This window comes from Lepidochelys kempii, chromosome 7, assembly GCF_965140285.1.
Source record: "Lepidochelys kempii isolate rLepKem1 chromosome 7, rLepKem1.hap1, whole genome shotgun sequence".
In the NCBI taxonomy this organism is placed as follows: Eukaryota; Metazoa; Chordata; order Testudines; family Cheloniidae; genus Lepidochelys; species Lepidochelys kempii.
This window is the reverse complement of record NC_136386.1, coordinates 27,619,995-27,641,080: the sequence shown is the minus strand read 5'-3', so window position 1 is coordinate 27,641,080 and position 21,086 is coordinate 27,619,995. Positions and strand designations below refer to the sequence as shown.

The following is a 21,086-nucleotide window of genomic DNA, read 5'->3' as shown; positions in this document are numbered from 1 at the left end:
AAGGAAGACGATGTCTGTCTGTCTCTGTACAAGTTTTTTCATGCAGTTGCTAGATTTCCACTCCATACGGCTAAATTCAGTGCCTTGCATAATGACAGGTTTCAGAGTAACAGCCGTATTAGTCTGTATCCGCAAAAAGAAAAGGAGTACTTGTGGCACCTTAGAGACTAACCAATTTATATGAGCATAAGCTTTTGTGAGCTACAGCTCACTTCATCGGATGCATACTGTGGAAAGTATAGAAGATCTTTTTACACACACAAACCATGAAAAAATGGGTGTTTACCACTACAAAAGGTTTTCTCTCCCCCCACCCCACTCTCCTGCTGGTAATAGCTTATCTAAAGTGATCACTCTCCTTACAATGTGTATGATAATCAAGTTGGCCCATTTCAAGCACAAATCCAGGTAAAATGCTCCTAGAAAAGGAAATAAACCCTAAAGAACCTGAAACTAAATTTTCTGATTCAAGTGAGATTTGAACTCCTGACCACCTTAGCTATACTACTGCTGCAATGAATCATTGAAACAGCTGTGCTGTTTAATAGTAATCTGGCTCCTCCAACAGAGCTAGCATGGTTTCAGTGGGACTAGAATCACAACATTCAAGATAGTGTTGGGCTACATGGTGGGGTGAGAACATGGCTGACATTTTAACACGTCATCTTTGTCATCTAATCACTAAATGCAGTATTAGGACTGAATGCAAGGTTTGCTTTCTTGTTAGATTAGGATCCTATTTCTCCAAATTGATGATTTATTTTTGTAGCTTAGGCAAGAATGATCCTGAATTTCAGGCCATGGTGTTTCAGGGAAATTTATTGGAGTAACTGTAAACTAGCGAATACCTGAGGTTTTCTGCTGTACAGAATAATGACCTTTAGGCAACACCAAAAATGTATAGTGACATGGGTTTACTTCCATATAGTAGATTTGTTTTTGAGAACTCAAAATTGTGTTTGGTATGTCTCTAGTTTGACAGGTTATATATATATATATATATATATTCACATTTCTTGTTCTAGGACTAAATTTAACTGCACTAGACATGTTTTTAAAACAAAATCTGCTTTGTTGAGTTTGCTTTTTCAACGGCCCTTCTATGTAAACCTAAATATTTAGATGAATGCAGAGTTCAAAGATGTGTAGCTGAGACATTTCCCTTTTTCTCCTGGTGTTTTTCTTTGATGAATGTAAGGATAGAAAACAATTCACCTTTTTTCCACTCCATTAAAATCACATTCCAAGCAATCTTCTGAAATCAATGCAGAGTGCCATTATTTTACAAGTCTGTGGGAGCATTATATGAAACACTTGGACAAGTGTGCAGTTGTATGTGCCTTTTTTTTTAATTAAAGATTACAGCTCTGATTTAAGTTTGCTTTGTTTTTCTAGTGGAAGTGTTATTTCAAATACTTGAACAAGTTGTGTGTATGTTTTCATACTTTTAAAAACAATACAGATTTTAAGTTAGCTTTGTTTTTTCTTTTTGAAACCATTGCCTTTAGGTGCAGGTTGTATTAGGTATATAGAGCGTCTTTCTTTATCATGTCTCATTTCAAAACCACATTGTTATCTAGCTCAAAAACCTTGGCTTCCAAACATATTAATTCAATTTTGCTTTGTCACTTTTATGCCAAATAACCACTTTACATCATACAAAAATACGAGGGTGTTTTAGGATTTTAAGTGTCACTGGTTGAATATACCATGCTGTATTAAAAGAAAAAACAAATGTAATAGAAAAAATATCTTCTCACATAGAGAGTTTTAGTTTGCTTTCATGTACTATTCTGTTTATGGGAATAAAAGAATAGATCAGTCAGTGCTGGGAAATCCAAGCTCCATGTTTTTTCACATCGTAGTTAGTGCTATGTTGTGTTTGCTATGCATTTGTTTGAATGCAGAGTAAATGACAATATGCATACATACTCCAACAGGAAATGAAAGGCACTTCACTTTCTAATGTGCATGCTGACCAGTATCTGGTTTTATAAAGTAAAACATACGTTAGACCCCACTGTACTAAAAAACGATACTACTATGCAGAGGGTCTCCCTCTAAAGATTTCAGCGAAGATAGGAGTGTTGGTGTGTAAGAGTACACATCATAGGTCACGAAGTGGTGAAATAGAATCTGTCTTTTGACAGGGATATTATGTATGTTATCCCCACAAATAAACTTTTAACGTACAGTTAAAGTGACCATACTAAGTACAAAACATTCATACAGAATACATAAATAACATTATCATGAAAAATCCTGAGTCTTAAAAAGTGTGTAAATTATGAGTTAAAGTAATTAATAATCTGTTACCCTTACAGTACATTTATTCAATAATAGTGATGTGACCCTTTCTGTTATATGTTCTAATTAACAAATTTAACTCTCACCTATAAAATATATCTTGGAACTCTTTCAATATATACATCACTAATCTGTGATCTTCTGCACCTATGTATATATTTCCACTAGGTAAAATACATAAATAGTGTTGAAAGTGTTTGTAAGTATGCCTGTAACTGCTTCAAAGCAACTTCATTAAGAAATGGAGTGTTAGAGAGACACAAAATAATCCCATCATGACTTCCTGCCACTTTATCCAATATTTGTGTTGTCATGTTGCATTAATACATGATAACATTGCATCATCATGACTCAACACCATTGTCCATTTATGCAGTATCATGTTATAGTACAACATAACATCATCACACCCATCTTTCCACACACTGCTAGCTGTTGGGAGGCTAGTTTGATTGGAAAGTGCATTTTCCCCTCACTCTTCTCTCTTGGCTACTGAAGAAAGTTTTCGCTGTCTTTGGAGTAGGTGTGTTTTGTGGGTCATCTCCTGAATGCTGGGAATGAAGGCTGGGGAAAATAGTTTCTAGGGACCTATACACACCAAGTTAATTGGTGGTGAGACCCAGAAAGTCCTGGAGAAATACTGACTGGACTTCATAGGAGCCACATATAGAGAGTGCACTTGACTTATGAGCTACAAATTACAGATCAATGACTTTAGATACTGAATCAGCCAAAGATGATATGGTGCAAGGGATTCTATCAACTGAGTGTCACTCTTCTTTATTTTTTCAGATCCAGCTATCGTAAATGGAGTCTTTTGGTCAGAATCCTTAAACAAGGTGTTTGTCGATAACTTTGACCGTGACCCTTCTCTCATATGGCAGTATTTTGGAAGTGCAAAGGGATTTTTTAGACAGTATCCAGGTATGCATATTAATTAAAATAAAATGAACAGGTGATATTGCTACAGGTTTCCATGAAAAAAATTAGTGTTGCAGGTCCTGAATTTTGCAAGCACCCACAGATTCCTTTGACTTAATTTAGAGTTCTGAAAAAAAACAAGGGCTATTAATATTTATCCCCTTCCCCCCATTAATATTTGGAATTGTGAAAAAAATGGGAATCGTCCCACAGCAAATATATTGTTCCTTGCTTTTGCACATTTACCCAATTTAGGTGTGACAAATACTGCAAATGCATGTAGTATCTTTGTGGGAACATATTGTATTAAATGTATGTATCACTCTGGGGCAGGGATTGAAAGTATGACTGTGTTCTGTTCTATGGGGTATGATTATCACAGCTCCACCAAGAACCAAAAACAGGGTGGGTGTGGAGGGGTGATTAAGGTGAATTATTAGGTTTTAAACACCTTTAAAGAGGTACAACCCTTGGGGAGGCTCACATAAACTAGTTCAAACTGGATTTTCCAGAGACCAACAGACAAAGAAAAGGCTTTTGACATAAAAAGCTTGTGGTTAAACTGACTTGGGGCCTTCTTTCTAATCCAACGTATGGGCAGAATCTTCAGTCCAACCCCTGCAGAAGGGTTGGAAAGACTTTGGCTTACTAGGGCCCCATAAAACGAATGGGCGACCTCTGGTACGCTTTTGGCATGTGTAGGGGAACTTTTATTGGTTTCTTACGTGTTTTTCTGTAATACTGTTACCTTAAGAATAAAGATGCTTGCTTAGAAGGGTTGGTGTGGTATGCTGTAACTGCTGGCAATATGCTGCTCATAACCCTTGCAGAGAAAGTAAAACACAGCTGGTGGCTTTTAGACATACTAGCTTGCTGGGGATATCATAGTGTAAGGCAGGGAGATGTGCAGCCTTAAAACCGTGGGAATGAGAGAGAGAGAGAAGCTGTTCTCTGCCCAAGAGAGATGGCATTTGGGAGCCAGGAACCTTAAGAGGGTGCCCTCGAGGGAGCACTGAGGGGGAATACGGGTGTTATTACCCTGAAACTGGAACACCATGTTTTGTACATTTACCCAATGTAGTGCATTTGGCTTACTGCTTACAAATTCCTTGTATTATGACAACTAGGAAATTAATACAACTGAATGTAAATTACAAAAGAAATTGAGCCCATACTTGCAATTTTGCCATTTCAAAACTCCAATCCTATTTGCAAGGCCTACATTTTCTCACTGTGCATCTTGTGTATGTAGAAATTCAGAGCGAGTTGGCATAATTTGAAGATGAGACATCACTGGTTCCAGCAAATGCTGTGCATGCATGCATGCTAGCACACACATGTAACAAAGTGGGGAAAAAAGTTTGCAGAATTATAGGTATACTCATAGGTTTTCAGGGTAGCCGTGTTAGTCTGTATTCGCAAAAAGAAAAGGAGTACTTGTGGCGCCTTAGAGACTAACCAATTTATTTGAGCATAAGCTTTCGTGAGCTACAGCTCACTTCATCGGGTGCATGCAGTGGGGAGATTTATATACACAGAGAATATGAAACAATGTGTGTTACCATACACACTGTAACAAGAGTGATCAGGTAAGGTGAGCTATTACCAGCAGGAGAGGGGGAGTGGGGGTGGGGACCTTTTGAAGTGATAATCAAGGTGGGCCATTTCCAGCAGTTGACAAGAACGTGTGCGGAACAGTAGGGGCGGGGGGGGGGGAATAAACATGGGGAAATAGTTTTACTTTGTGTAATGACACATCCACTCCCAGTCTTTATTCAAGCCTAAGTTAATTGTATCCAGTTTGCAAATTAATTCCAATTCAGCAGTCTCTCGTTGGAGTCTGTTTTTGAAGTTTTTTGTTGTAACTACAATACCCACCTGCTGAAGTGAAGAAACAGATTGACAGAGCCAGAAAAGTACCCAGAAGTCACCTACTACAGGACAGGCCCAACAAAGAAAATAACAGAACGCCACTAGCCGTCACCTTCTTCCCCCAACTAAAACCTCTCCAACACATCATCAAGGATCTACAACCTATCCTGAAGGATGACCCATCACTCTCACAGATCTTGGGAGACAGGCCAGTCCTTACTTACAGACAGCCCCCCAACCTGAAGCAAATACTCACGAGCAACCACACACCACACAACAAAAACAGTAACCCAGGAACCTATCCTTGCAACAAAGCCTGTTGCCAACTGTGTCCACATATCTATTCAGGGGACACCATCATAGGGACTAATCACATCAGCCACACTATCATCTACCAGTGTGCTTTATGCCATTATGTGCCAGCAATGCCCCTCTGCCATGTACATTGGCCAAACTGGACAATCTCTACGTAAAAGAATAAATGGACACAAATCAGATGTCAAGAATTATAACATTCAAAAACCAGTCAGAGAGCACTTCAATCTCTTTGGTCACTCCATCACAGACCTAAAAGTGGCAATTCTCCACAAAAAAATTTCAAAGCAGACTCCAATGAGAGACTGCTGAATTGGAATTAATTTGCAAACTGGATACAATTAACTTAGGCTTGAATAAAGACTGGGAGTGGATGTGTCATTACACAAAGTAAAACTATTTCTCCAAGTTTATTTCCCCCTCCATTCCCCTACTGTTCCTCACACATTCTTGTCAACTGCTGAAAATGGCCCACCTTGATTATCGCTACACTGTATTTTCTACTGCATGCATCCGATGAAGTGAGCTGTAGCTCACAAAAGCTTATGCTCAAATAAATTGGTTAGTCTCTAAGGTGCCACAAGTACTCCTTTTCTTTTTAGGTGTACTCATGTTTCTTGGTGAGAACAGATAAGACCCATGGGGCATTTTTCTGCATAGTGCTGTATCATATGAGATATCACGTAATTCTGCTGGATTTGAATTTTTAATAAAAAACGATGTTTTAATTTTGCTTGGGAATTATGAAAATGTGACTTCAGGCAGAAGTTATATCAACATTGCAACTGTAGAAATAGAACTCAGACAGCTAACAATAATGTAAAAAGCCTAATTTTGGAGTAGTAGAGCTGTTTCATATTGTGGTAAGTAAAAGTAATTACTACACATCTTTATTTCTATGCTAAATCAAATTAAATTAGCATTTTCCTTGCTAATAATTTCCTCATTCATATGGCTTAAAGGGAGCCTCTCCCTCGTGCTGTGGGACTCATCTCTCCCTGGGGTTAGATAACCATGGGACATAAAACAGAAAACCAGAAATCATGCCAAGTTCCACGTATAGGATGACATGGGTTCAAACACCTTCTCTGTAGGTTAATAGAGACGAGAATTGCCTTTGCTGTAAGGCATGAAAAATGTTCATATACGTTTCAAGGCATTAAAAAATGTTTAGGGACACACTTAGGATGTTTCTGTGTTTCTGGCTCTCTCTCTACTTGAAAAAATTACGAGGCACAAAAAGATAAGTAATTTCTTAACCTGAAATAGTGTGAGAAGATAAAAGAAGATAATTCACCTTTCAGATCATTCAGAGAGTTCTCCACTTGGGTATTCTGCTCTGTCTATAGATGCAATAATATTTCCTCTTCATTCATTCATTCATTCCTTCTTTTATTTTGCACTTTCTTGGCATCTTCGGCCTGATGCCATCTGATTATCTCAAAGGATTATTTTAAGCATACATTGATTAACACCCATTAAACGCCAACAGAATACAGGCTGTTACATAACACTCTGCTCTTACATAGCACCAGACCCTGCTCCCATTAATTTCAATGACAACGCTCCCATTGACTTCCCTAATTCAAGATCAGGCCAGTAGTGAAAGAGTAAAAGTGCTCTTTTAGTTGGTTAGAGGCTGTTTTCTGGACCTTAAAGTCTTCAGTGTTTGTATATATGTATTTATGGTTGGCTGATGACTGACACATCTCTCTCTATAGGTTTTAGATTATAGTTCAGGTCTTCAGATCCTTGACATTTCGATAGTAGAAATTCTAGCATGGTTATTTTAAGAGGATCCTTTATTGTTCTAGGGATTGAATGCAAATCCAGAAATATCTTGATTTAAAAACAGGGGGGACTGGCCTGTTGATGTTCTTTATTTGAAAGCTAGTATTATATTTCCTCTGACCCACAGGTCAGAGACATTACCTCATCATAGTCAAGTGGTCTGTGGCAAAATGTCTGAAACACAACCTGTCAGTGATGCCATCAAGCATGACAGTCCCTGGCAAGTTGAGTCATGGTAGAAAGAGTAGTGGGGAAATTGACTTGATTAGCATCATCACGCTCTTGCCAACTACCATTGCTAAGCATAGCGATGTTTCGAGCCACATTCTTTATTGTGATGAACAGAATAGTGGTGAAGCAGTCTTCACCCTGCAGTGGTCTGAAAGAAACATGATTGTATTTCCCATGGTCCTATTTTGTTAAAGTATTTTTCCTGCATTAGCTACTGCTGTGACCAGCAACTGCTATAGTTCTTTATATGTGATATTTAAGCATGTCTGCTCAATCAATAAAATATTAGAATCCTTTAAATGCTACTTTCACCACTAGCGAAGACACGTATAATGAACATTCTGATATATTGTAATGTAATCTTTTTTTTTAAACAGGAATTAAATGGGAACCAGATGAGAATGGAGTTATTGCATTTGACTGCAGAAATCGAAAATGGTAGGTAACAGTCAACCACCAATGTGTTTTTAAGAAATATAAAAAAATATAAGATCAGTCTGCATTTTGCTTCTTGGTCTAGGTACATACAGGCAGCTACTTCTCCAAAAGATGTGGTCATTTTAGTTGATGTCAGCGGCAGCATGAAAGGACTCCGTCTGACAATTGCTAAGCAAACTGTATCATCTATTTTGGATACCCTCGGAGATGATGACTTTTTCAACATAATTGCTGTGAGTTTCTCTGTATTTTTCTTCCCCTCTTTTTCTAATTAATTGTTTTGTGTTGTGTTCTTTGTCATATTCTACATCCTGCCATGTACATGAACAAACTGAATTTGGACGACACGTGTCGAGGACTGTGTAATGGCGTGCTACTTCACTGAACCTCAATAATTGGACAGACTCTTTGGATTTCTTCCAAAGCAACTTTATTCCTTGCTTTCACGTAACAGATTGAAAATTCTCTGGACCTATTCCCTCTTTGATCCCAACACATGACTACTTTCCGTGTCAGATGGCAGGGTTTTCTGTATGTCATTCTGGGAGTTGCAGTAATCACTGCCATAATAACCTAATGTGATTGCCTGAGTTGCAGCCAGCACAGCTCTGGTTTGTGACTTTATGCAACCTTTTAATGCAATCTGTATGTTCAGCTCCCTCCCCTGCCCCAACCTGTTGATGCGTTTTTCTCTGTTTTCCATGGTAGAGTGCAAGCTAAGAAGTGCTTTGCACATAAAAATAAGTTGAAATAGGCTGGTAGTGTCTGAGCCCCTTAATTAAAACTGCAACATACTCGCATCAAGTTTGCAAAGATACCCTCAAAGTTTTCAGTCTGAGATATGAGGGATGGTGTTTAGCCCCTAAGCTAATTGAGTTCCAGAAGTGCTGGATGCATAGGCAGAAAAGTCATGAAGCACGTAAAGCAACATGCAGAACTCACTGCACTGTGTCATCTTGATCTGCATATCATCTTTGTGGGTCTCGTTTCACTTTTATTCCTAATAGCCATTCTTTTTCTGTACTTTTAAAGCAACAACAAAATAATGGCAAATATGGCAATTCACATGTCACTCACCACCGACATTCTTTAATGCAGGGGTCTCAAACTGTGGGTCGGGACCCCTCGGGGTCACTAGGTTATTTCATGGGGGGTCGCGAGCTGTCAGCCTCCACCCCAAACCCCACTTTGCCTCCAGCACTCATAATGGTGTTAAATATGTAAAGAAGTGTTTTTAATTTAAGGGGGGGGTGGCGCACACGGAGGCATGCTATATGAAAAGGGTCACCAGTACAATAATTTGAGAATCACTGCTTTAATGGTCTGTAGAATTATTTATGAAAATTGGTATGTGATACTTATCCCGAGTTACCATAGTATACATACAAGAGGACATACATTTGCTGTATGCTCTATTCAAATTCTAGGTCAGTTTCCGATATGATCTTGTGATATGACATTGTTTTGCAAGGAATAGAATGGGTGCAGCAAAGCTGAGCTGATATGCATTATCGGTGCTACTAAAGATGATACATTAAATCATTAACAGCTGTCATTATTTCTGTGTGATTTGGCAGTTAATTTTCCACGGCACAGTAATTTTTTTAATTACAAGGTAAGAGCCTAATTCTGCAACCCTTAAAAATAAAGGGACTACTCACATGAGTAAGGGTGTCAGGAACAGGACCTAAAGTTGGCTGCCTTTTCAACTTCTATATTGTGGCTGCTCTTGGCTGGTAGCTTACACATGTTCCTTTGCTGATAGCTTTATAAATGCTTTATGTTTGTATCATAATATATCAAACCTAGGATTTTCTCCAAACTGTTTAATTCTATATATGTTGAAGAGGTTATTGAGGTACAAGCAAGTGCACTGTATGTAGTACAAAATCTCCCCAGTAAAATGAAGATCTTTTTTATGTAAAATGACTAAATAGGCCCTAAATATCCAAGTACTTACTCTATTTTAACAGATAACAGGCAAGTTAGTTCAGAATATCTTTCTTAGTAATCTTTAATTACTCATTACATAATTAACAGAAACTCACAGATGAGGAAGGCATAATTACATTCTGTACCAAGAAAGGTTTATTCTTCAACAAAACTGTGATCAACTTAAATAATCTAATTAAGGTTCTAAGTGGCAAAAATGTATCAACTAAAGAATTAAGATATTTAAAGAGCCATATTTAGTCGGTAATCATGATGCTTATCAGTAGTTGTGTCAATTATTATAAACAATTCAGGAAGAAAATTAAATGCTTTTCATGAAAAGAATTTTCTTAATGGAGTAACCCAATAGACCTATTTATCTAGGAAAATGTATAAAAGCTAGTGACTTTGCAATAAAGCTGTGGTAGAAACCTTACTTTAGTACAATAACCATATAGCTGCGAGTTGCTTAACTTATAATAGCAACTACATACTTATTCTTTTATAATTCTAGAATTACTGCATGCTTGGTTTATTATAGGAACCCCAAAGATATTTAGAGATTTTATTATTCTTGTAACTATAGAGTTACTAAATTATTCATTTAAGAGAGTGTAAATCACTTTTTAAACAGTTTTTATTTTAATTTGTAGGCATTTTATATGATTTAAGCATAATATTTTTATACTACATTCTATACGATAGCTTCTTAGACACTTCAAAATGGGCACAAACAGAGCGTTAGATATCAAACTGCTTCTGTTTGTGCTTGCAGATTTTGGATCCACATTTATTTGTAGACACAACTGAATCCGCTGATGATGATGATGATTTGTGTTAATGCTCAAGAGCCCTAGCCATGGTCCATGACCCCTGGTATTAGGCACTGTGCAAGAGCTTACAAGCTGTATAGAACAGGAAACAGCAGGTGGTACAGACAGACACATGGGGGAGTTCAAGGAAACAATGAGAGAATAGTAGCATGATTGGCAGTGGTATCTCCACACACCAGTAGCTTAACTGTGTTTTCAAGTTTTTTGTAGGCATCACAGAAAAGGAGAATTTTAAGGAGGGTTGTGAAGAAGGATAATAAGGTAGTTTTGCAGATTCCTATTGAGAGCTCCTCTCAAGCATGAGGGACAGCATGGGAGAATACACAGAGGTGCTTGTTTGAAAATGGAGGCTGGCATCCGGGGGTAAATGGACATGAGAGTCAATATCTCAGTGGTGAAAGAGAGAGATGTTGGGGGGATAGACTGTGAAGATCCTTGAAAGTGAAGAGAAGTAGCTTATATTTGGTGCAACTGAGAAAGGGGGAACCAGTGAAGGATGCAAAGAGAGGGATGACATTGTCAATGTGATGGGCTAGGGAAATGATCTTTGTAGCAGTAGTTTGAATGGATATGAGCGGGGTAAGATTACAGTGTCAAGCCCAGAGAAAAGGATGTTGCAGTAATTGAGACGGGAGATGATGCGAGCCTGGAGAAGATTTTTAACTGTATGGATGGCTAGGAGTGGCAAGATCTTAAAGATGTTGTTCAGAAGGAATCTGCAAGATTTATAGATTGTTGGGTATGGGCACCTAGAGAGAGATCCAATTGAAGATGATCCAGATAATGGGCCTGAGCAACAAGTGTCTGTAGTGATCCTAAAAGGATGTAGTGGGCAGAGCTTTTGGGGGAAGGATTAAGAGTACTGTTTAGCCATGTTGTACTTGACCTGATAGCTGGACTGCCACTAGGACATATCAGAGTGAGAGGCTGAGATTTTAGTTTGGGCAGAAGGAGATAGGTCTGCAGCAGAGTGGTAGATCAGTGAGTCACCAGCATAGAGTTGGTAGTTGAATTTGTGAACAAGATTACTCGGATGTAAGGTGTAGCAGGACAAGAGAAAGGGGAATTTAGAGATGTAAGGCAGAAGGGAGGCTGGGCAGTTTCTGGAGCGGCAAGTGGGCTCAAGCGTGTTTGGGGATTTTTTTTTAAGATGGGAGGGACTAATGTGCACTTGTAATATGAATGGAATGAGCTAGAGGAGAGTGAGAGGTTAAGGAGAAAAGTGAGAGGATGAGAATAGGCACAAGGATGATCAAGAGATGGGATGGAGTAATGGGAGCAAATGGAGAGGTTAGAGAGGGGAGCAGATGAGAAACATCTGTGTCTGTGACTGGAGAAGGAGAGAGTTGCAGGAGGGAAAGGAAGAAGGGAAGGAGAGGCAGTGGGAGGGGGAAGGTCATGTTGTATTTTATCAACTTTTCTTGGAAGCAATCAGCAAGAACCTGTGTTGAGAGAGAAGTGGAGACAGGAGGAGGGGAAGGTTTGAGGACTGAGTCAAAAGATGACAAAAATGTGTCTGGGATTAAGCATATGGGATTCAATTAAATTGAGGAAGTAGAATTGCTTAGTTAGGAAGGTGGAAGAACTGGAGGGGGAGAGCATGAATTCGTAGTAGAGGAAGTCAGCCTGGCCATAGGATTTCTACCAATAACATTGCAGCATAAGAGCAGGAAGGGAGGAAGCAGATATTGGGGGTGAGCCAGGAAACAGGGTTGGCAGGATGGATCTTGCAATGGGAGAGGGCCAAAAAAATCAAGTGGACGAGAGTAAACCATGTAGAGAATCAGCAACCATATCAGTGAAAGAAAGTAAGATATGGCAGGAAGGCAAGGGCTCGGAGCAGATGAAAGACTAAAGCCTGACTAAAAACGAGTTACAGTCACTATATGTGAACATCATTAAAAATTCAGTTAATTGAAGTATGCATAAAATAGGATAGTGAAAAATATTTTAATAGACAGGGTATATATGTGATATCTATGGCCTGTTTCCTCCTTTACTAAATTATTTATTAAATATATCTGTGTACATAGAACATAAAAAAATCCAATGTGGATCCTTCCAGAAAATAAACATAAAAAGATAATGTTAAAAATCATTTTTGCTTTCACGGGTAGGTTATTGCAAAACCTATCCAAAATTGATGGACTAGATGATTGAATTACAAAAGTATTGTTGAAATATGAGAGTGATTTTGTGCAGTCTAAGTTAAAATTTAAGGTTAGATCATCAGTGCATGAACAGAGATGTCTGCAACAACAAGAGAACAGACATATTTTTTTCAATTTGCTTTGAAGTATAACTCTAAGTCATGCATTAAATTAACAATATTATCATAAAAGCCAGAGTGCTAATTCTGTCCAATGCTAAAATTTGAAAAATGCTTTTCAGAAGCATAAGCCGTACATGAAATGAGCAAAATATTAACTGGGATGAGATTTGTTAAATCAATTTAAATGCCTCAGCCAAATGATTTTTAGCCAAGTTGATTAGAGGAGATCATTATTGGTGAGTTCAAGGCGCAGCAATAAGACCCCCAGTTTTTAATGTGCAGAATTTCCATTATAACCATATCAACAGAATTTGTTGTGGTTGTTCAGAATTGCATCATTTGAAGCCCTTCTATTCATTCAGAATAGATGAAGGGTGTAATTCGCTTCAGCCTGATTGAGTAAATCAGGTTTTGTGCCATTGAAGTGTAGATGGTTGGATTTCACCTCCTCAACCAAACCTGAGCCAGCATGTAGGGTTGTAATACGTTTTTCCTGCCTTTGGGCTGGTACAGTTGCTATAGATTCTGTGCTACTTGTACAGAGTGGTGGGATAAAGGACTCATATAAATACAAATATATAAATACAAATATAAATACCTCCCCTGGTTTGAGCCTGTTGTTTTGCTCCATATCAGGCTGTCCAGGGATCTTTGTGCAGCCCTAATCTGGGTATAGAGTGGAAGGCCTCATCTTGGCTCAGTACAGCAGAGGTGAATTTCATTGTCTCTCTCTATGGATTTTGTTTAAGATCTCTTGAGGGAGGAATTTGGAAACTGAATGAATGGAAAAGCCATATTTTCAAACATTAATATTATGTGATCATACAGTATAACAATGTATACAGATTACAACAGACACATGTTTCTAGCCTCAATTTCCACAAAAAGGAGCAGCTGTTGCAGGGGGATATACCAAGTTACATGCCTCTCTCTAGGAGTAAATGTTTCTGGTTAGAGTCAGTTGTTGATCAGCTGCTCACCCATTTTACTTTACTCCAGCAATGTCAAAAATTTAATTTGGGTTTGAAATTTTTTTTCATTTTAAATTGCCAGGGAGATAAGATCAGATTGAGATTTTAAAGGTGAAATTGGGAAAGGATGGTGCAGGGGAAACTTTCTCTATTCTATCTAGGGCCCTACCGAATTCACGGCCATGCAAAATGTGTCTCGGACCATGAAATCTGGCCTCCCTCTGTGAAATCTGGTCTTTTGTGTGCTTTTACCTAATACTATGCAGATTTCACAGTGGGAGACCAGCATTTCTCAAATTGGGAGTCCTGACCAAAAAGGGAGTTGCAGGGGGGGTCACAAGGTTATTTTAGGGGGGTTGCAATATTGCCATCCTTACTTCTGTGCTGCCTTCAGAGCTGGGTGGCAGGAGAGTGGCAGCAGTGCAGAAATAGGGGTGGCAATACCATACCAGGCCATCCTTACTTCTGCACTGCTGCTGGCAGCAGCTCTGCCTTTACAGCTGTTCTCCAGCTGCCCAGCTCTGAAGGCAGTGCCGCTGCCAGCAGCAGCACAGAAATAAGGGTAGCAATATCACAACCCCCCACTACAATAACCTTTTTGGACCCCTACAATTACAACACCCTGAAATTTCAGATTTAAATAGCTGAAATCATGAAATTTATTATTTTTAAAACTGCATGACCGTGAAGTTGACCGAAATTGACCATGAATTTGGTAAGGCCCTAATTATATCAAATGCCCATTTTAGGTGTGGTAGAGACAAGGAACACGAGTGGCTAGAGTATATGGATGTGGGAATATGTGACGGAAGAGAATACATTTAAAACATAATTGAAACTCAAGAATATTCAAAGCTTTCACCACAGAAGTTACTCTTTTTACTTTAGACAATTAATGTTGTGGTAGGGTATGTGAAAGTTAAGCGACAACTTTACGTTGAATGAGGGAAATGGATTTTCTATGTCCTTGCTCAGTTAAGCATGAAGCTGTGCAGTTCATCAGGCAAGGCAGGTAAAGCAGACAACAGTAAGTCAGTTGATATAGGATCATTAGTGTTATTGAGTGGTTTTGATGAATACCAAACTGTAGGTAACTAATTTTTTCTTGATACGGGTTTAAAGGGTTTGTATGGCTCTAACGATGGGAATTTGTGGCTTCTAGCACCTTTTGTAACTACACTTCTTTCTTACATGGGATTTTTGTAGATGTGATTTGGCTTATGCCCCAGTCACATGCAATCTTGTCTTTATTTACATGCACTATAAATATATTTATAAAAGCTGATTCTCAATCAGTAATACACAGTCCCATGATAGGCTTCCCCTTCTGAGACCCTTTTCCAGTCCCCCAGGTGAACCCCTTTCAAGTAGCAAGCCTGTGTCTGCACTTTTTTTGTCTGGGTCTCTGGATTGTATGTCCCTGATACCCAACTGTGATGCCTAGCAAGACCAGGGAGTTTGGTACCTGTCAGAGTTTCCCTTTGGGAGTGTAAGTAGTAACAGTATGCAGTAGCACAGAGGCAAGTTCTTCAAAACAAAGTGATTTATTTAGAAAAAAGTACACAGTGCTTAAAGAAAGGGATTTAAAATGCCAGAAACCTACATGCATGTTATCTTACCCACGCTTGGCATTGACCTTAGTAGACCTGAATTGGCCCTGGTGCCCCTATGTTTTTCCTGGGCACCACGTTGCATCTGTGTCTCTGTTAGCGTGCAGCCATTGACAGCTCTCCCCACCCTCATTGCCTCAAGGTCTCAGTAGGGTAGAGCTTTTAACAGATTGGTGTCTTTTGATCTCCAGATTCTCTGCTTTGGCAAGCAGTCCTGTCACTAGTGTTGGGTCTCGAGTCCATTTTCAGGGCTATAAACCTGGCTATTGTGTTTGAGGGGATGCTCCTTATCTAGGCTATTGTTTTACCTTTTCTGTCTGGTTTCTTTAACAACCCCTTTTTATCTAACTATTCATTCAGGCAGGGTAGTATTACAGGTCCTCAATTTTGGGCTATTTTGGACCAAGAGGGAGAGCAAGTTCCAGAGTCCTCAGGCCCTCCCTCTCTCTGATTTTGAGGAGAATTTAGCTCATGTACCTCTGCTGACTGTAATAGTGGAAATAGGGCGCAAAGGGAGAGGCAGGTTCTAAGCTGCCATTTAGGGCTCTATGTGTTCTAATCGACACCTGAAACTCCACCTGCAGTCCAATAGGCAGCCATGAGCCCTGGTGTCATGTACTCCAACGAGCAGCTGCCTTGAATAAGGAAGCGGCTGTACACTGCACCATTTTCAGTCTCTACATGGTTTTAAGATGTTCCCCATGTCTAATCTAATTGCAACAGTCTAATCTTGAGGTTATGAAGGCCTGGGTAACATTAACAAGTCCCACATCCAAAAGAAATGGTTACAGCTTCCTAGCTCAATGGTATAAAGATGACTTGGTTACTGCTGTAATATGATCAGTGCTGAGGATCGAAAATCAATCCTGAGCTGGGGTAGGAGGGGAGAGGGGGGAAGGTGGGGCAGGAGCCCCCGTGACCCCCACCCTACCCATCCGGCTCACAAGATGGGTCCTGAAGATGACCCAGAGGCATTTTTGGTTACATTTGAGTAGGCTGCCTCAGCTGCTGCGTGGGCCCCAGAACAATGGGCCATGCTCCTAGCCCCATATTTGATGGGGGCCTCTCAGGCCGCCTACCAAGGCCTTCCTAACGAGGAGGCCTGAGACTACCAATCAGTTAAGACTGCTATCTTGGACGCTCTGGACACAACAGCCGAAACCTTCTGGCGTAGGTTTCGGGAGGAGACTTATCCGCTTGGGACACGACCCTGCGTCGTCACCCAGGAGTTTAAGGATGCCTGCTGGAGCTGGCTCCAACTGGAGTGACACACGACCATTGAACTGGCCGAACAAGTGATTATGGAACAATTTGTCCACATCCTCTTGTGGTGAAGGAGGGCGTGGGTCCTGCGGCATTGGCCTACAATTCTGAAGGCAGCAGTTGGGCTCATGGAGGACTACTTAGCAGCCGAGATCCCAGTGACCCACAGACTGCTGGGACTAGGGCGGATCCCCCTACCAGATGGGGGAAAGTACTCCGGGTTTCCGGAGATAACCCGCCCACATCTAGGCCATGAAAACAGCCAACACGGTGGAGGACCCCTGGGTTTGATCCCGAAGACCCCCGCCCTCTGATGAGCCATGACAGCGAGCAAAGGACTCCTCCGAGAGAGAGCCTGGATCATCCTCTGCATTCAGAGGGTTGGCCGAGTCCCATCACTATCTGCCCCTGCTTCAGGTGTGGCCAGTTAGGATACCTCCAGAGGCAATGCCCCGCCCTGGACTGTCCCTTTGGCCAGGTCTATGCCGCGGATGTCTGGACCTGCCAATATTCCAGTCCCAAAGTGACCGTCCCAGCTATCCTTGGGGGAAGGCAGGGGAGGCCCTTGTGAATTCGGGGCATAGCCTGACGATGGTGCGGGAAAACTTTGTCCCAGCAGATCGCGTGACCCACAAGCCCATCCAACTCCGCTGTGTTCACGGGGATGTGAAGGTGTAGCCCTGTGCTCAACTGACCTTCACAATTCAGGGAGTAACCCGACAACTGACAGTGGGAGTTGCCCTGAACCTCCCCTATCCCATCATCTTTGGGAGAGATTGGCTGGAGTTCAGCTGGGTACTGCAGACAGCATCCCTCCAGACTGGGCCGGAGAGGCTGAGTTTGGAAGAAGACCCTCTTGAGGGTGACGAGGAAGAGCAACCCCCTGGGGTTCCTTTAGACCCACCCAAGGGAGGCCGAAGAACCCTCCAGATGAACCCCGAGTAGCACCCGAGGATGAGGGACCTCTCTGGGGCATAGAGGGGGACTTCTGTCGAGACCAAAAAGAGGACCTCACCTTAAGGCGGGCCTATAACCAGGTGGAATGTGTCACTATGGATCTAATTGGACCCCTTACGAGGAGCACCACAGGCTTTCAGTACATCCTAGTTGTCATGGACTATGCCATTTGCTTCCCCGAGGCCATCCCCATGAAGTCCATCACCGCCTAGTGTATCATGCCGGAACTTCAGAAAATCTTTGCTTAGGTAGGCTTACCAAGGGAAATACTAACTGATCACGGAATGATCTTCACTTCCCTCTACCAATTTACCTACATGCCTTTCGGACTTCATGGGGCCCCTGCGGCATTCCAATGGTTAATGGACTGCCTTCTTCAACCACACCTCGAATATGCCGCTGCCTATTTGGACGATGTGGTGATTTACAGTCGACACTGGGAGGGACACCTAAACCGAGTGGCAGCCGTCTTGCGGTCTCTTCGGGCTGCAGGTTTGACGACTAACCCCAAGAAATGTCAAATCGGCTTCCAGGAGACCACCTACTTAGGGTATGTCCTGGGGCGGGGGAAGGTACGGCCTGTAGTTGGGAAGGTCCAGGCAATCCAGAACCAGCCTGCCGCAACTACAAAGAAGTAAGTAAGGCAGTTCTTGGGACTGGTAGGGTATTATCACCGCTTTATCCCCAAGTTTGCCTCCATTGCTGCCCCCTTGACTGAACTCTTAACAAAGAGCCAGCCACAACGCGTCAACGGGTCCCCAGAGTGCGCCCAAGTCTTTCAGATGTTAAAAGACCACCTTTGCTGTGAACCAGTTTTATATAGCCTGGACTTCGACCGAAAGTTTGTGGTCCAGACCGATGCTTCGGCCGTGGGACTTGGGGCTGTCCTCTCCCAGACCTTTGATGGTGAGGAACACCCCATACTCTACATCAGTCAGAAACTTTTCCCCTGGGAACAGAACTACTCCACCTTTGAGAGGGAGACCAATAGGCTACTGGCGGTCAGTAGGCTGTCGAGGCCCTGCGGTCCTACTTCCTGGAGAATAGTTTTGTGGTAGTCATAGATCATGCCCCCCTTAAGTGGCTCCAGAACATGAGACACCAATGCGAGACTGATGAGGTGGTACCTTGCTCTGCAGCCGTTCCCATTTACCGTTCACCATAGGGCGGGTAAGGAGAATGCAAATGCGGATGGGCTTTCCCGGTTGGGGGAGGCAGAGCATGCCAGCCCCAAAGGTTGGGGGCTGGATTTGAAGGGGTGGAGGGGTGTAGCAAGGAGGTGTGGCCCCGCGCCTGTCAGAAGGGGAGAGACCCAAAATCACCCCCCGGTGGGCAGAACCAGACCACCCGCGGCTGCCCCCCCGGAAGCAGAGGGGCGGGACAGGAAGCGGGACTATAAAAGGCCAGCCTCCTAGCTCAGTAGAGGGAGAGCTACCAGAGGAGCAGGATATCTCTTCCTTGCTGCAGGAGCCTGGAGCTGAAGGTGACGGCTGCCCGACCAGAAGAGTTACCTGAATTTCTGGAGACCAGCAACGCCAATGAACTGCCGGGGCTTCCGTTGGCTGTTTACACAGGGGAGACCGAGAATGACCCCAGAACCAAGGTACCCCAAGAGGGTAGGAAGGAGCCCAGGGACGCCGAATAGGGTTCGGCTGTGGAACTGTTGTGAACTGGCCAGCATGTTGTGGGCGGATCCCCACTAACCTAGTGGCGAACAACCCTGCCACTAATAGGGCCCTGGGCTGGGATGCAGTGGAGAGGGACATCCTGCATCCCCCTACCATGGGCACTCCACCTGTGAAGGGTGGCCATGTCCCCACTAATAGGCCAGGAGGCCTGAATTGGTCTGGCACCTGCTGGAGCTAGGGCACCTGACGCATTTGCTGTCGCTTCCGGTTGGGAGTTAATTCCCCACCCTAAACTGCTGGGCTGTATCACACAGACTCAGCCTGAGATATAACGGTGAACTTCACTGTCTGAGGGTTTGGGGTTGAAAGACTAGTTAAGGCCTGGGCTGAATGTCAGCCAGGCCTACTAACTGCTCACTGCCCTGACTGAGAGATTTGGCAGAAGAACTAATTGCTAATTGGCTAATCACCAGGTGGACTCACTAGCTGTGAGCTAAGCCCTGCTTGAGAAGCAGCGAGGAGGTGTGGCCTCCTGCCCTGTCAGAAGGAAAGAGATCCGCGCATCTCCGTACAAATCCAATTTCTCTTGTGATACCATACATATGATTGTGATAGCATACATATGCTAATGTAGTCAAGGTAAATTAGAAGCCACAAACTCAAATAGTACCCCTAACAATTTGGCTGGGATTCTAAAGAATAAATTTCTATGCCTTGTGCATATAATGATAATGAGAATGAGACTCTTCGTGCAACCTTGATGCCAGAGTGAACATTCTTAATCATATTCATACTCTTCTGGAAAGGAAGTCCCTTCTGTAAAATTATACTGCTAAGGGACTAAAAGTGTAATCTTTGTGATGATGTGGGCTTCCTTGGTACTGCACAACTGTGGAAAGTGCAGCCCTGGAGAGGTTATGAGGAGCCTGGCAAGCACACACAGAGCAATCTAACTAGTCCACAGGATTTCTGGTTATCTGTGATGATCTGATTCATCCAAAATAGTACTGAAAGGGGACCTCATAGATTTCTAACCGTCTGAACTTAGGCTGTTTAGATGTGACCTGTTATAAAGTAGGAAACTGATTCATTTGCCTTGTAGTGGTGAGAGGCATGGAAAGAAATCAGTGTTACTACTGCAGCAGTTGGATATTCTCCTTTTGCTCACATGGATAAGATCCTGGAAACCAAGGTAATGATTAAAATATGATGGGGTGGATTCTATTTGTGACGGGTTTCGTCACAGGGACCCTCTTGGGACTGTCACCTGACATGCTGAATTTACCTCTGAGTCCATTTTCCCTGCCAGCTTGGGACTCCAGAACCCTGCCTTATTGAGCCAGACATGCTAGCCTGCTGCAATACAGACCCAGGTCTAGTCCACACCCGCAAGGCTGCAGACTTTAACCAAAAACTGTTCAGCAGGTCCCCTATCTCCAGCACCCCGATACCCAGTTCCCAATGGGATCCAAACCCCAAATAAATCTGTCTTACTCTGTATAAAGCTTATACAGGGTAATCTCATAAATTGTCCGCCGCCAATAACACTGATAGAGAGATATGCACAGCTGTTTGCTCCCCCAGGTATTAATCACTTATGGTTAAATAATAAACAAAAGTGATTTTATTAAGTATAAAAAGTAGGATTTAAGTGGTTTCAGGTAAGACAGAGCAAAGTAAGTCACCAAGCAAAATAAAGCAAAAACACGCAAGTCTAAGCATTAAGAAACTGTTTATAGGTAAAA

At 42.0% G+C, this 21,086-nt stretch overlaps 1 protein-coding gene across 5 annotated transcripts in view; it reads left to right on the top strand.

The window, feature by feature from the left end:
* The window catches only part of CACNA2D3 (calcium voltage-gated channel auxiliary subunit alpha2delta 3), a 724,110-nt gene that overhangs the window by 317,916 nt on the left and 385,108 nt on the right, over window positions 1-21,086 (top strand). For all 5 annotated transcript variants that reach the window (XR_013636032.1, XM_078853616.1, XM_078853615.1 and 2 more), the window contains 3 exons: window positions 3,100-3,231; window positions 7,815-7,875; window positions 7,958-8,108. Coding sequence is in view for 4 of the 5 variants with exons in the window: in XM_078853616.1 (XP_078709742.1) it covers window positions 3,100-3,231; window positions 7,815-7,875; window positions 7,958-8,108 (344 nt within the window). In the remaining variant the exon portion in view is untranslated. The remainder of the gene's footprint in view (window positions 1-3,099; window positions 3,232-7,814; window positions 7,876-7,957; window positions 8,109-21,086) is intronic.